The 16,038-nt window shown below is 38.1% G+C and overlaps 1 protein-coding gene across 1 annotated transcript in view; it reads right to left on the reverse strand.

The window, feature by feature from the left end:
- Nucleotides 1-16,038, reverse strand: part of CF2H8orf34 (chromosome F2 C8orf34 homolog) — a 164,353-nt gene that overhangs the window by 44,217 nt on the left and 104,098 nt on the right. The window contains 1 exon segment of the mRNA XM_049633303.1: nt 6,389-6,417. Coding sequence (XP_049489260.1) covers nt 6,389-6,417 — 29 coding nt within the window.

Genomic DNA, 16,038 nt, shown 5'->3' on the forward strand with positions numbered 1-16,038 from the left:
TTTACATTCCCACCAACAGTATGCAAAAGTTCCAATTTCTATACAACCTCACGAACACTTATTATTTTCTGGGATTTTTCTGATAGTAGCCATACTGAGGGTTTGAGGTGGTATCTCGTGGTTTTGATTTATGTCTCTCTAATGATTAGTGATATGGGGTCTTTTCATATGCTTGGTCATTTGTATATCATCTCTGCAGAAACGTCTATTCAAGTTCGTTGCCCATTTTAAAATCAGATTATTTGTTTTGTTGTTGAGTTGTAGGAGTTATTTATAAATTCTGGATATCAACCTCTTTATCATATACATATGATTTGCAAATATTCCTCATAATCTGGAAGCTATTTTTTGTACCCTGTTGATTATATCCTCTGGTGCACAGATGTATAAAAATGCTTTGAGGATATTATTGATACATTATATGTATGTACTTCATGACAATAAATGGGGGATATTTTTCTTGAGATTCAGTAGTAGGAATGGTTAGTTTTCCTGTGAACTACTGTTTTGCTCTGATCCTATGGTGATGAGGATACCAAATGACAAAAAGCTCAATTGTGGCTCAACTATAGTGAGGATACTGAGCCTCAAGACTGCATGTTGTGCAGGGGACTCACATTTTTCCTATACTCTGTTCCCTTTGAAATGATTTCTCCAAATATTCCTTTTAAATGTTTTATATTTTATATATTTTAGCAATCTACCTAAAATTATTTTTGAGTGGGAGAGTAATTGATGTTATTTTCAATAGTTACTAAAACCATCACATTTCACAGGGAAGGAAACTAAAGCTCAGCATCTATAAATAACTCTCTGAAGTTCACATAATTAGTAAATGGCAGGAGGAAAGGTTCAATACAAGGTTTACTCTGTGGATTTTTCCAAAATATCAGGCTATTTCGTCAAGCAGTGAACAAAAATTTCCATAATATGAGACAAGAAGTATCATTTGTGATGTGGTTGCTATATCCTCTAAGTACTCAGAGGAGGTGAGATCACTTTCTGCAAGAGTGATCAGGAAAGGCTGGAGCTTGAAAAATAGAAAAGTTGGAGAGAGGGGAAGGAATGACAATGAGCAAAAATGTGGAAATAAACAAGAATGTGACTTGGAGGTACCATAGTCTAGCTGCCTTACAGTATTCCTTGTTGAGCACAACACAGACTCTGAATAGAGAAAAAGAGGGAAACAAAGCATAAAATATAGATTTGAGTGACAAAATGGAGACTGTTAATTCTGGTGTTAGAAATACGGACTTAATTTGGTAGGTAGCAGGAAGTCATGGAGAATTTTTAGCGGGATTCCCTAAGTAAGTTTCCCTAGAACCAAAGGCTTAAAAAGTGATATATTCATATGTTCTCTGAAGCAAACCTGTAAGAGAGTAAAGGAAGCAGAAGACAGGGAAAAAGCTAGGCAAATATATGGGTTTGGGTAAAGTCTACTCACAACCTGATCTCCTAAGGAGCTCTGGAATGTAAATGACAAGTCAGGGTCTTATTTCAGTCCATCACTGGCTGAGAACCCAGGCATCTCTGGTCAGGGTGGCTCCTAATGGATTGAAGCAATCCTCAGGAAGAGTGAGCCAATAAGGATGCAACCCTCAGAGTACTCAAAGGACTGGTCACACTGCCCCAGGGAATGGTAACTGAGCAGGCACCATCCATGTCTACTATACGGCATTTTGAAGGGTGAATTGGAAGGGTAGCAGACTGAAGAATTAGATACAGATTTGAAAGGTAATATCACCTGAACTTGAATAGTGGCTGTGAGGCAAAATGATAGCTTCCTCAGAATGTCCATATCCTAACCCCCAAACCTTTGAATATCTTACATTACATGGCAAGAGGGACTTAGCATGATTAAAGTTAAAAATGTTAAGATTCAATTACTCAGATTAGCTAGGTGGCCCCAACCTAATCACATGATCCCCCAGAAGCAGGAAGCTTTTTCTGGCAACAGTCAAAGATAGATGAGATGTTGCTGGTTTTGAAGAGGCAGGAAAAGGGCCATGCACCAAGAAATAGAGCAGCCTACAGAAGCTGGAAAATGTAAGGAAACAGATTTTCTTCATAAACTCAGGAAGGAATGCAACCCTACAACACCTTGATTTTAGCCTAGGGAGACTTGTGTTGAACTTCTAAACTATAGAACCATTAGATAATAAATATGCATTATTTTAATTTGTTATAGTAGCAATAGAAAACCAATACATTGGTTAAGGAAAGGACAAAACTGATGAATAAGAAGTTGTTAGAATTCCCACAACTAAAAATACAAGCCTTAAAAATAACATTAGCTTCTGTTATTAGTGTTTCCATTTAAAGTAAAATTAATCATTCAAAACTAACTTTAGAAATTGCAAAAAAAAATCATTTCAATGAAATTATGATTGAATATAATTGGAATATGAGAGTAAAGGAATGGTACTTTATAAAGGTTAAGAAAAACAGATCTTTAGCAAGCCCCCAAAGTTATTAATGAAGATTAAAAGGAAAAAGCTGAATTGATTTTTATTATTACATTTAAGACACAGGTGTCAGGTCAACACAAATTGTAAATAATTCTATTTGGGTTTTTTTTTAATACCTGCCTGAGATTCACATTTTCTTATTGAGAAAAATACAGGACTGTGAGCTTCATGGTCAGCAGAGAACGCTATGGGGCCAACTCTCTCCTCAACCAAAGCTGCTTTCCAGGCAGGCAAAGGATGGTGTCTGTGGCTCTGGCAGCCTGTGTTTGCCTTTTATTACCTGGTACTCTTAAGAAAAAATGGGTATGAGAGTGGTAACAATTTCTTTGTACTGACATCAATATTTTTTAAGTAAAAGCTTATTTATGACAATTGGTGACATCTTCTTGATAAAAATTAAAAATAATACATGTGCAATAAATTTCAGCAATTTCTATGAAGTCTTCGAAAACAGGAATGTCTGGTAAGTAAATAAAAATTATCAGTCTATACAATTTAGTTAAACAGAAACTCTCTCTCCTAAGAGAGAAGGTTTGGGGTGAAGCTATATCCAGAGCATGATACTAACCAAGTGTCATGGCATCCACTGAGGGCGAGGGTGAAATCTATTTTCAGTTCAAAGAACAATTAGTACATTCTTTAGCTCACCAAAAAAGGTGTAGACACAGCCCCACTGCTAGTCAGAACCCGGAAGAAAGGAAGGATGAGGGCCACGCAGAACCACACAAAGCTAATTTATGACTCAGGCAGCCAGGGCTTTGCAGAATATATTGGAAGGAACAAATGAACCTAGAAATAGAGATGCTGGCTTTGTACTTAAAGTGAACGAATAAAGGAGCACGGATTATGTAATTTCTGCAAGTTGTAAGGAAGGTCATGGTGTAAGAGGGAGACCAGCATGGGCCAAAGACAATGATGGACACACAGAGGAAGAAGACTAGAAAAGCAGGACAAAGCAAGAAGATCACATCTGCCACTTTTTCTACTTGCTATTGTTTAGAGTCAAGATCTAGTTTTGCATAGAGTTTGTATAGATATAAATTAATTTTTTTATAAATTTATTTATTTTGAGAGAGAGAGAGAAGAGGGTGTGAGCAGGGGAGGGGCACAGAGAGAGAGAAAGAGAGAATCCCAAAAAGGCTTCGCACTCTCAGTGCACAGCCTGATGTGGGGCTTGATCTCACAAACCAGGAGATCATGACCTGAGTCGAAATCAAGAGTCAGACGCTCAACCAACAGAGTCACTCAGGCACCTCAATATAAACTAATTTTTAAATATTGCAATAGTCTATTAACTTAATACTTGAAAGTATATTAATAAATTTTACCTAATATTTAATCAAACAGAAATGTATTCTTACGATACAAAATTCAAAAGGTCTAATTTTATTTGGAATAGAAGAGTACTAACTTTATTGCTTTTGTAAAAAAATTATAATTATTACATTATAGTTCATTATTTCAAAAGGTAATGATTTATAGGACCGCATTTTTTGTATAATACTTTCTATCATTTTCTATCTATAACCATCAAATCAACTGTATTCTGTTTAGAGAGATATCTGGACCAACACTCACCAAATATTAATGTCTATTTCTAGGTGCATTCCCCTTTTCCAACTACATATCTGTTGTCAGACTTTTTTTTCAGCCAAGATAATTTATCATAACACATGAAGTACAGAAACAGATATGAAAACCCAGAAGTTTCCAATTAAGAGATTTTCAAAAAAGTAACAAATGTAATGTTCTCACAAATATCTTGTTTTGGAAAATGAAGTATTTTTCATAAAAAATGTTATTGTTACCTTAGAGGAGAAAGCAGGAAAAGACCTCTCTGACCTCAGCCGTAGCAATCTCTTACTCGACACATCCCCAAAGGCAAGGGAATTAAAAGCAAAAGTGAATTACTGGGACCTTATGAAGATAAAAAGCTTCTGCACAGCAAAGGAAACAACCAACAAAACTAAAAGGCAACCAACGGAATGGGAAAAGATATTTGCAAATGGCATATCGGACAAAGGGCTAGTATCCAAAATCTATAAAGAGCTCACCAAACTCCACACCCGAAAAACAAATAACCCAGTGAAGAAATGGGCAGAAAACATGAATAGACACTTCTCTAAAGAAGACATCCGGATGGCCAACAGGCACATGAAAAGATGTTCAACGTCGCTCCTCATCAGGGAAATACAAATCAAAACCACACTCAGATATCACCTCACGCCAGTCAGAGTGGCCAAAATGAACAAATCAGGAGACTATAGATGCTGGAGAGGATGTGGAGAAACGGGAACCCTCCTGCACTGTTGGTGGGAATGCAAATTGGTGCAGCCGCTCTGGAAAGCAGTGTGGAGGTTCCTCAGAAAATTAAAAATAGACCTACCCTATGACCCAGCAATAGCACTGCTAGGAATTTATCCAAGGGATACAGGAGTACTGATGCATAGGGGCACTTGTACCCCAATGTTTATAGCAGCACTCTCAACAATAGCCAAATTATGGAAAGAGCCTAAATGTCCATCAACTGATGAATGGATAAAGAAATTGTGGTTTATATACACAATGGAGTACTACGTGGCAATGAGAAAGAATGAAATATGGCCTTTTGTAGCAACGTGGATGGAACTGGAGAGTGTGATGCTAAGTGGAATAAGCCATACAGAGAAAGATACCACATGGTTTCACTCTTATGTGGATCCTGAGAAACTTAACAGAAACCCATGGGGGAGGGGAAGAAAAAAAAAAAAAAAAAAGAGGTTAGAGTGGGAGAGAGCCAAAGCATAAGAGACTGCTAAAAACTGAGAACAAACTGAGGGTTGATGGGGGGTGGGGGGAGGGGAGGGTGGGTGATGGTATTGAGGAGGGCACCTTTTGGGATGAGCACTGGGTGTTGTATAGAAACCAATTTGACAATAAATTTCAGATATTAAAAAAAATGTTATTGTTAATGTAATGGTTTTATCACTGTTTTTTAAATGAAGAACATACATTGAGTTTTTAATCTCTTACATGGTAAGTATTGATAGTTATCATCTACACAAACCAAAGCTTCTTGGGGTCCTCCTCTGTCATTTGTAAGAGTGTAAAGGAGTCCTGAGTCCAAAATAATGAGAACTTTTATCCCAATGACTTCTAAATGTATAACTAAATCAAGTCTCTGATGGGTAACAGCTCATATAAATATGTTTACTAGACAACTTACAATAAACGGCCCAAAGAGAACTCCTAATGCTACTGCAATCTGCTTGATTTGCCACTTCCCCAGTCTTTCCAATTTTGGCAAATGGCACTACAGTTGACCTAGTTGCTCATCTTCCAAACCTAGGATTCATCATTGACTGATTTCTTCTATAACTCCTCACATCTGACACATTTACAAGTTCCACTGACAGTACTGTTAAAATATATTCCTAACTGTATCACTTCTCACCACCTTCACAGTTATCACCCCAGCTGGGGCCCCATACTCTCTTGGCATCTTGGAATTTTAAAACAAAACAAAACAAAAACTTACTGAGTAAGGTGTAGGTACAAAGGGTAGTTCTAGAAAAGTACAAGTGTTTTCTATATAATAATCATCATCATATATAGAAAAAAATTTTACATAATATTATGTTTTCTTTTTTTTTAGTATAGTGATTTAGTGATTACAGTGATTCAGTTTTCTCTAACCAAATTCTAAAACTCTTGACTCCAAAGAATAGGTGAGATGGTGATATATATATATATATATATATATATATATATATATATATATATGTCGTGCAATAATTTTCATAAAAGAATCAAAGCATGTCACTGAAAGTTTTAAAAATGTTAGCACCAAATAAATTATATTTGAACACTTTATGTTTCGGAAAGTTTTTCATTTAGACAGTGGGTTAAAATGTAAATTCTACATTTTATTTTCAACTTACCTTATCGAGTTCATCTGAAATTGCAATACCTGGGATTCAAAAGAGATTTATAAAAAAGTTTTAGAAGCGGTTTTAAAAACCCAATGTTAGAAACAAAAATAAAAGTTCTATTTGTAAAACTAGCACATTTTCCATTCTATTTTTTCTTTTTATTAGTGCTTCAGAATATTGAGGTACATCCTTCTCTACTAACAAAAACAAATTAGGAATTTAAGTCAACTATAACAGCATGAACTGCCCAGACAATGCAAATGTGCAACGAAGACAAAACAAGTACCATACTGCTCTCAGATCGTTAAATGCAGAGCAAACATGCAAAGACAGGTGTGGAGATGTTGTCTGTTATAATGACCATCAAGCACAGCTTAGCTTGTTACAATTTTGTTCCTTCTTAAGAATTGATTTAGACTCCTAGAGTGATTCAATATCAAGGCAGAATAGTGGTTGGAGATCATTTATTTTAATTTCCTTATTTTACAGATGAAAACACAGACTATAGAGCGTAAGGAATTTGCCCTCTATTCCCTCAGATGGACAGTTTCTTGAGTCAATGGATAAATGATTCCTCCTCACCAGTTCTCCTTCAAATAATCCACATATTTCTCATTGTATATCTCTAATTTCTCTTTACCATTCCTCTAAAATTGGTCTAAATCAGAAATGTAAAAAGTTTTAGTCCTTAATTTATTTGTGATAATAGACTCTGTTAACCCCACTCTCCTTCTTGAAATGCCTCTCTTTTCTATTCTCTTTGTCTTCTTCACAAGAATCCTCTTTTTTGGGGAGGGGGGAGTCCTTCCCTGAAATGCCTAGGGTTCTTTGCTGAGGTGTCTTTTCTTTTCACTTAATACACTTCCCGTGGTAATCTAATGTATACAACTGGCATTTTTACTTCTCTCTAAGGTGATGACTAGTGAATCTTTATCACCAGCATAGATCTTCTTCCTGAGCTACTTGCTGAATCCTTGTGGGCATTTCAATTTCAATATGTCAGGCTAAGGACATCCTCCCCCCATTGCCTCACTTCTCCTTTTTGTGAACCATGGTGTGCCTATGGCTGAACATGGGTACTCTGGCCACGTACTATAGCAGGAGTATCTGGCTCTCAGGTTTGGGGCCTAGGGTAAAGGGAAGCTAGTGTCCAATCCCAGTGTGGAATGAGCCAGGAGACAAGGAAAGTCCTCAGGTTTGAAGTCAAAGGAAACACAGAGAAAATAAAAACAGGTTGAAGCCAAAGTTCAGCGACTATAAAACCCAAGAAAGAATGAGTTGGGTTGGAAAAGAGAACCTGAAAACAGTAATAAGAAAATGTCTGAGTATAAATCTCCTCACCCAATCAGGTATAGAATGTCTGTACAGTGTACTTTGTTGGTTTGCTATATATTATCTCTCTCTCTGTGGACCTAATAAATCAATTATACACAAAGTAGAAAAAGATGCCCTACTTCATCTGAGTAAATGGTACGACTCTTCCCCCTGTAGATAAAACGAGAATCACAGGTATATTTGAGACACATTCTCCGTAGCAATACTCTATGAAATTCTTTTTTCATAAGGTTATTGGTAACAGGTCCCAGAATAAAACTCAAACTAGCTAAATAGGAAACTTCATTTGGGAAAGGAATTATGCCTCTAACTGTTCCAAGTGTGTGGTCTCACATATTTTGTTAAAATATCTATTATTATATTTTCCTAACATTTACATATTTTGATGACTTTGCCTAAGAAATTATCTAGACAAACCTCTATTATACATGTAATTCTTTCCGCTATTACTCATATCAAATTGCGTTAGGGTATTTTTCACTTTACATTATTTTATTTTTAATCAAAGCTTAAACTGATTAAAAGCAGTTGGAAGAATGTTAAAGAAATGTTCCTTTTCAGAAGCATGAAGTCCTAATGAGAATAGTATCTATTGAGGAGCCAGGATTTTCCTCCTAGTTCCTAGAAGAGCATTCACACCTATTCCCTGAGAGGAGACTAACCATTTTGTGGTACATCCTTCTCTACTAACAAAAACAAATTAGGAATTTAAGTCAACTACAGCATGAACTGCCTGGACAATGCAAATGTGCAACAAAAACAAAACAAGTAAACATACTGCTTGTAGATCGCTAAATGCAGAGCAAACATGCAAAGACAGGTGTAGAGACGTCTTTACGTTATAATGACAATCAAGTACAGCTTAGCCATTTCATTAACTCTTAAAATCCATTATATTTTAAGTTATATTTTATAAGTTCACAGAAACTGAGAAGCAGGGGGCACAGAAAATATACAAGACTATAGTGCGTTGCTACAATCTGTTGCAAGGAAAGAAGGCTCAGGGTTTGACTATGGGTGGGTAGTGGCTGGGATACACGGTCTTCCTAAAACTCAAACTGAAACCTTAAAGGAAACGTTGTCCTATCAGAGTAGCCAAAGAGGCTTGGCTTAGGGTAGCAATGGTGTGCAACTTATAGAAGTGGGCTGCCTGTAAGAAACTGGGGAGAATGAGTTCCTGCAGAACTAAGCTTCTCTTCTGGATAAAGAGACAGGCAAGGGCTCCCACAGGCATGTCAGAGGTGGTTTCCTGATTCTGCTGTAGTGCAAACCTATCTGGATGGAGTCCCTTTGTGTCCTTCAACTTATGGGCATTTCCATTTATTCAAATCTCCAAAGAGGTCTCAGTGGTATCAGAAATTTATGTTAAAACACAGTTCTCACATTACCAAATTTGAGTTCTGCTCTCTCAAGGAAACGACAGCTATCTGCTTTACCAAGATGTGCATCTTCCCAGGTATCAGCTTAGCCCTACACTTCAAATTCAGTTGTAGTTACAAGCAACGGAAGTAGCAACTTTTCAGAAGTCATTACAGCTTAGTCAGTGTATTTCATTTCCTAACAGTAGGTCAGAAAATTCTCATGGTATGAAATGGAACTAGGTATTTCTCCAAAATTTTTTCCCTATGGAAAAAAATCCCAAACTGGCCCAAAATGGCTTGTGAGAACCAATTCTGCACAATTGTTCCTAACTCCTCATTCAGTAATGTCACACTGATAGCCTGAAATTAGCCATGGTGGGAGTATTTACACCCTGGAGAATGGCAAATGCTACAAATAGGGATTATTCTTAGAGTTAGCATCCCAGCACACCCCTGAGTATAATGGTGGTTATTGTGTTAAATATATGGTAAATGTTAAATATGGTAAATAGTGTTAAAGCAAATACCTGTGTAAGTATCACACATATCAACAAACAGAACATTACTGATACTCCAGACCTACCCCTGACCATCTGTCAATTAAAACACTCTTTAAGTAGGGGTGCCTGGGTGGCTCAGTCAGTTAAGCGTCTGACTTCGGCTCAGGTCATGATCTCAAGGTTCGTGAGTTCGGGCCCCACGTCGGGCTCTGTGCTGGCAGCTCAGCGCCTAGAGCCTGCTTCTGATTCTGTGTCCTCCTCCCCTCAGCTCCTCCCCTGCTCACACTCTGTCTTCTCTCAAAAATAAATAAAGATTAAAAAAAAATTTTTAAACACTCTTTAGATAGGCTGCTGACTGCTTTTAGAGCAAAGGGAATTCCTGCTACCAACTGAGGGATTCTATCTTCAATTTGGTTACTAAAGAACCAAGTTGGAAAACTTTTCTGTAAGGAGCTAAATCGTAAATATTGCAGGATTTTCAAGTTACATGTGGTCTATGTAATATCCTTCTTCTTTTACACAACGTTTAAAAATGTAAGAAACATGCTTAGCTTATGGGCCACAAAAACAGACCACAGGCTAGATCTGGATCCTTGGTCAGAGTTTGAGGGAGTCTTGCTCTAGAAGCACATGCCAATTTTTATCCTTCATTATTGGCTCCATCAGTCTTCAAAGGACATTTCTAAACCTTAAGAGTTTTCATCAGGCCCCTACCCATCTCCTCACTGTAAAGGACTTTCTCACTATAAAGGACTTCAACTTCTAATATCCTGAAAAATTTGAAACTATCAGATTTAAACTCCTTAGAAGTTCTGACCCATCCTCCCCAAGCCATTTACATTGTCTCGCTAATCGCAGAGGACAATATGTTCTCTCTCCTAAGAAGCCCAATTTCCACACCTGTTTCTTGACTCTGTCCTCATCTACCCTCTCTGGTATTTGCTTCGTCTATTATCTTCCTTCTCTGTCCTGAATCTGCAAGTTCTTTCTTTTGGTTTCCTCTGATCACCCTAAAACCCATTACATAAAACCCATTACACCCACACACATATTCTGTTATCTCCCCTCTTCCCTGTCTGTCTCTATCTTTCTTTCTCTCTCTCTCTCATAGACACATGCACACATGTGCATGAAACTAAAGGAAACCAAACCAAAATAACTCAAAATCCTAACATCCTTGACTTTCCTCCACTATAATGTTCTCTTTCACACCTTTTCTTTTCTCATCAAAACTTTTCAAAGTGTTTATACTCCTTGTATCTCTTCCTTACTGTCCATTAACCCTTCCTTCCCCTACATACTAGCCTCTGCTTCCACTATTCTCTTGAAACATCTCTATACACATCCTGATCATGTAATCATATGGAACGCTTTCTACTACAAAAAGATATCCCATTTTATTTCACTTTATGAAGCCAGTACATCTTAATCACAGAAAAATATAGAAGACATAATACGGGGAAAAAGGAAAACAAGACTCCATTCACAGACAACTAATGATAACAGCTGGTTATGCATTCTTTCAAATCATTTTGTACACATGTACAGGCATACATATAAATACTGTATGTCTATATAGGCATATATATGATAAAATTAAAACAAAACATACACACTTTTGTTACCTGCTTTTTATTTAAAGCATATCTAACTATATTTTATATTACTATTTTCTACATCATTTTTAATGGGTATACAGTGTACCATTGTGTGAATGCACCATGATTTCTTTATCCATTTCTCTAATAATAAAAAATATTTAATTTCCAATTTTTCACTATTATGAGTCTCACAGCAGTGAACAACGAAAGTAGAGCTTGAAGACAGCAGCACACAATTTGGAATATATTTCCATCTTTTTCTTATAAACTTGTCTGCCACTTCAGACACCTCGGTTTCCTGAAATACTTTCCCCCTTTGATTTTTATGAAAACATTCTAGCTTGGTTTTCATTCCACCCTTTCCATTCTTCTCAGCTAAGTCACTTGTCTACTCATATCTCAAATGTTGATGGTGTGTGTTGGTGGTTGTCTTTGTCTCTGCACTGAAGATCCCCTCATCCTTATCCCTGATCAAGTATCTCCAAATAGGCAACTTTTATATGTATGTGCTTGTCTGCTGGGACCAGAGAAGAGCTATCCACAACACCTGGATGTGCCTTCTGTATCTGAAACCGGGGTGTGAAACAATACTCCTCCTTCACACCCAAACCTTATATGAGGTAGAGACAGCACCCAGTCACCTTGATTATAAACAAAACCAAAACAGAAAACAAATTCTTATTTGAGCTAGAGACAGCACCAGGCACCTTGATTATAAACAAAACCAAAAACTAAAACAAACACTTTCTTCTCTCTTTATGTGCACCCTTCCTTCATAAGAACCAAAAACTGTTAGTCATATAATAATCCACATTTTCTTAAGTCCATTCTCTCTTTTCTATCCCGTGGCTTTATTGGGCTTTTTTCATCTCATCTTTGCCTTGAGGCGTGAACCATAATCAGTGTCCCAGAGTGATTATTCAAAAGCATGGGATGGCAGTTGCTTACAAGATCCCTGTAGCATAGAAGCCCCCACCCCCTGACTCCCCTGCCACCTAGACTTCCTTCTTCATTGCCTTTTTTACTTGCTTTCTCCTTTGTGCATCAACAGTATAAAACTTTCCTCTTACACACATGCCTCCTTCCCCATGATGTATCTCCACTCTCCTTTCACCCTAGCTTTACCATTTCATCCTTCTAGACTCCATTCAGATACAGTTTCCATCAGGTTGGCCCTAAACCCCTTGTTGGAGGCTCTTTGATGCTCCCATAAGCTCCCGTAAGGTGTCTCTTACAAGGCTTTGAAATCCTGCTTCTCACACCTATCTCTCTTACTAACCAGTGAACTTGAGGTCTGGGTGCACATGTGAGCCATCTTGTACCCCCACAGGCATGTATGAGGGCCAGATGAATCCGTGCGGCAATGAATGAATAAACAACTGCTGCGTTATCTGCTTCCTTCTCACTCCCAGGCTGTCATTCTCCAACTCCTCAGGCTGTTTGTCAGGCAAGACTTTCTGGGTATGTTCATGATTAACAAACTAAAAAAGTCATTTGTTATTTTTTTCTTGGCTGAGTCCAGACTGCTATTATCAGTCACGGAACATAAATATCTGTCTTCCGTCCTCTCAGCAGCTGGGTTCTTTTCCGTGGCAAAGTTCCAGCCAGTGTTTCTCATGAACTGCAATCTATAGACTGATGTCTGGATGGACTAAAGATACTCATCCTATTGCTGCTTCACTTCAGGGAAAAATGCTAAGAGCAGCAAAAGCCTTAGGCTCAGAAAATGCTGGAAGCCCTGCTACCCTGGAAACAGAACTTTGCTAAGGAAAAGATTCTACTGACCAATATCATACAATAGGGAGCTTTTAGTTTGTTATTTACCTACTTACTTACCTATTTATTTTTAAGCGTAACTCCTTCAATAGATAAGCACAAATAGCAAGTAAGTGTGTTCAGAGAAAAATATAGAAGCACAAAAAGGGGGCACCAAATCCAGTCCAGGAAGGACAGCAACAGTAATTCATTTTGGAAGAAATGATATTTAAGCTGAGCCTAGAGAGAGGAATAGGATTTAGCTTGGCTGAAATGGAATCTATAGAGAGAAGTGACGGTGACATTTCAGGGTACAGGGACAACATAAGCAAAAATGTGAAATAAAGGACCTTCAATAAGTGTGAAAAACTCCTGTGTCGCCGGTGCATAAATGGCTAGACGATAAGCCTTGAAAGATGATACAGGAGACCGGGTCAGATCAAGTGGCACATTCTATGAGGTTTTAAGGAAACACTGAATATCTGCAAGAACTTGGTGTCAGGTTTTCACTTTAGATCCATCACACTGATCACAGCAAGGGACTGGAGGAACTGAGAAACAAGAGTGTGGGCAAGACTGGTTGTTCATTCCTCAAGCCATTTCCGTATTTCTCCTGCGCCCACCAAGCTAGACTACATTTCCCAGGCTCACAGCTAGTTGTGCAATGTGGTCAGAGGGAATGCACTACACTTTTGCCTCTAGGCTTCAGATCTACTTCTCCCTTCTGCAGGACCGTTGGAGGCCATGTACTGAAGATTGCAGAGTAACTGGAGGGAAGTAGTCTGCATCCCTACCACACCACACTGAACTACTTTTGGAGGGGAAAATACTTACGTCGTATTCAGCCACAGAGATTCTGGCCATGAGATTCCCCTAACACAGGTTATGCAATCCAGCCAGCCACTAGCCCGGTAAGGGCAGGGACTGCATCTGTTTTTCTCCATCACGGGGCAGGAATGAAATGAAACAAAACAGAACATGTTAAATGGATAAACCAATGATTTGGTCAGTGATGTTGAGAGTATGAACTAGGGGTAGAGAAGAGAATCAAACCCAAGATAGAGGGCAGATGAGCAAGATTTAGTAATTAATTACTTACGAACAGTTAGGAAGAGAAAGGAATCTGTAAGGTTCCAGTCTGTGAGAACTGGAAAGTGATGGTGCTGTCACCTAAGAAGAAGCATGAGGAAGAAAAGCCATGTTTGAAGAGAGGTGTATGACCTACTTAGACACACCGAGTTTTGCGCGGCAGTGGGATATCCGAATGAAGATAGGCTTCAAACATTTTCCACGAAGTGTAAACAGTCTGGATGGGAAATATACTCAATTGAGTTAGCTGTGTGGGGCTGACCACTGTAACTGTGAGGGAGGATGACAATGGAAACAGAACATTTGAGAGAACAAAGGATGACTTGTGGGAACAGCATTCAAAGTGGCCAGGAAGACAGAGGAGCGCCGGAGTGAAACCTGTAAGAAATGGTGTGAAGGGCATCCGAGAAGATCAAATGAGGGCCTGGGCCCAGAGAGCAGATCTGAGAGTCCGAAGACAGACAGAATAATCAATGGTGTTAAAACTACCAGAGCAATTTTGTAAGATGAGGACTGGAAAAGTGTTCATTCGGTTTGACCATCTGGGTTCAACTGATGACCACAGTGAGAAAGGTTTCAATAGAATGATAGGTGCAATCACAGAGCCACATTGAGGGGAGAAAGGAGGAGAAACAAGCAGAGATAATGAGTGTTCACCATTTCTTTTGAAAATTTGTATCAAAGAGGAAGAAGAAATTCTGACGTCTTGAGGTAACTCAAACTCAAGAGAAGATTTTCCATGGGTGTTTGCTTTTAACATTAATTACAGCTGTGGTATCCAATGGTAGCCACTCATCATGTGGCTGCTGAATATTCGAAATGTGGCTAGTTCAAACTGAGATGTGACGTAAACTAAAATTCACAACTAACTTTGAAGACCTGGTATGAAAAAAATATCCCAATGATAATTTTAATATGGAATACAAGTTTAATGGATAACTTAGATACACTGGGCTAAATAAAAATATTTTATTAAAATTAACTTTACAGGTTTCTTTTTGCTTTATTGTAATGTGCCTGTTTGAAAATATAAAATGTAATGTGGCTCACATTACATTTCTGTTGGGCCATGCTCAGCTGGAGCATGTTACAGGATATTAGGGATAAGCAGTAATACACTTATAATATATGTGGTAGGCAGAATTCTAAGATGGTCCCCAAGGTACACAATTGTGTACTCCTTTCTCTTTGAGTCTGCATGGTGGGACTATAAATATGAATATGAAAGGATATCATTCTCATGATTTGGTTACTAACTGGTTCAGTTAGTAAATCAGAAGAGACATTATCTTGGATGGCCCTGACCTAGTCAAATGAGCCTTTTAAAAGAAGGCCGAGCTTCAGAGAGATGCTCCTCAGTGCATTCAAAGATGTAGTTGTGAACTACCCTTACCAGAAGATCACAAAGCAAGAACCTGAGAATGGCCTCTGTTTCTAAGAGCAATCCCCAGCCAATAGCCAATGAGAAAACAGAGATCTTAGTACTACAACAGCAAGGACTAAATTTGGCCAATGACCTGAATGAGCGTAAAAAGAGACCCCGAAGCCTCAGGTGAGATCGCAGCACCAACCAGCACCTTAATTTCAGCTTGCCTAGACGCAGAGTAGAGGACTCAACTAACCTACGCCTGTACTCCCGAGCCACAGAAACTATAAGGTAGTAAATTGGTATTTTTTTAAAGCCACTAAGTTTGTGGTCATCTGTGATACGGTAATAGAAATATAATATCTAATATTTAATTAGCAATTATTATGTATCATAATTAATCATAATTAATGATAATATTGCAATTTTACAGAAAAGGTAATTGAGACACAGAGAAGTTAAGAAATTTTCCCAGCATCATAAAAGCAGTATCAGTGGGACTGGAATTAGAAAGAGTTCCACATACAGAAAAGACAAAATGATTAATGGGAATCATATCTCAGAGGACTGGGAAGGAAATGGGATCAAAATCATGGGTGGAAAGCTTAGCCTTAAACAAGAGGAACAACTCCTCCATTGAGAAGGGCAGGAT

The sequence above is a fragment of the Panthera uncia genome, chromosome F2 (assembly GCF_023721935.1).
Source record: "Panthera uncia isolate 11264 chromosome F2, Puncia_PCG_1.0, whole genome shotgun sequence".
NCBI lineage: Eukaryota > Metazoa > Chordata > Mammalia > Carnivora > Felidae > Panthera > Panthera uncia.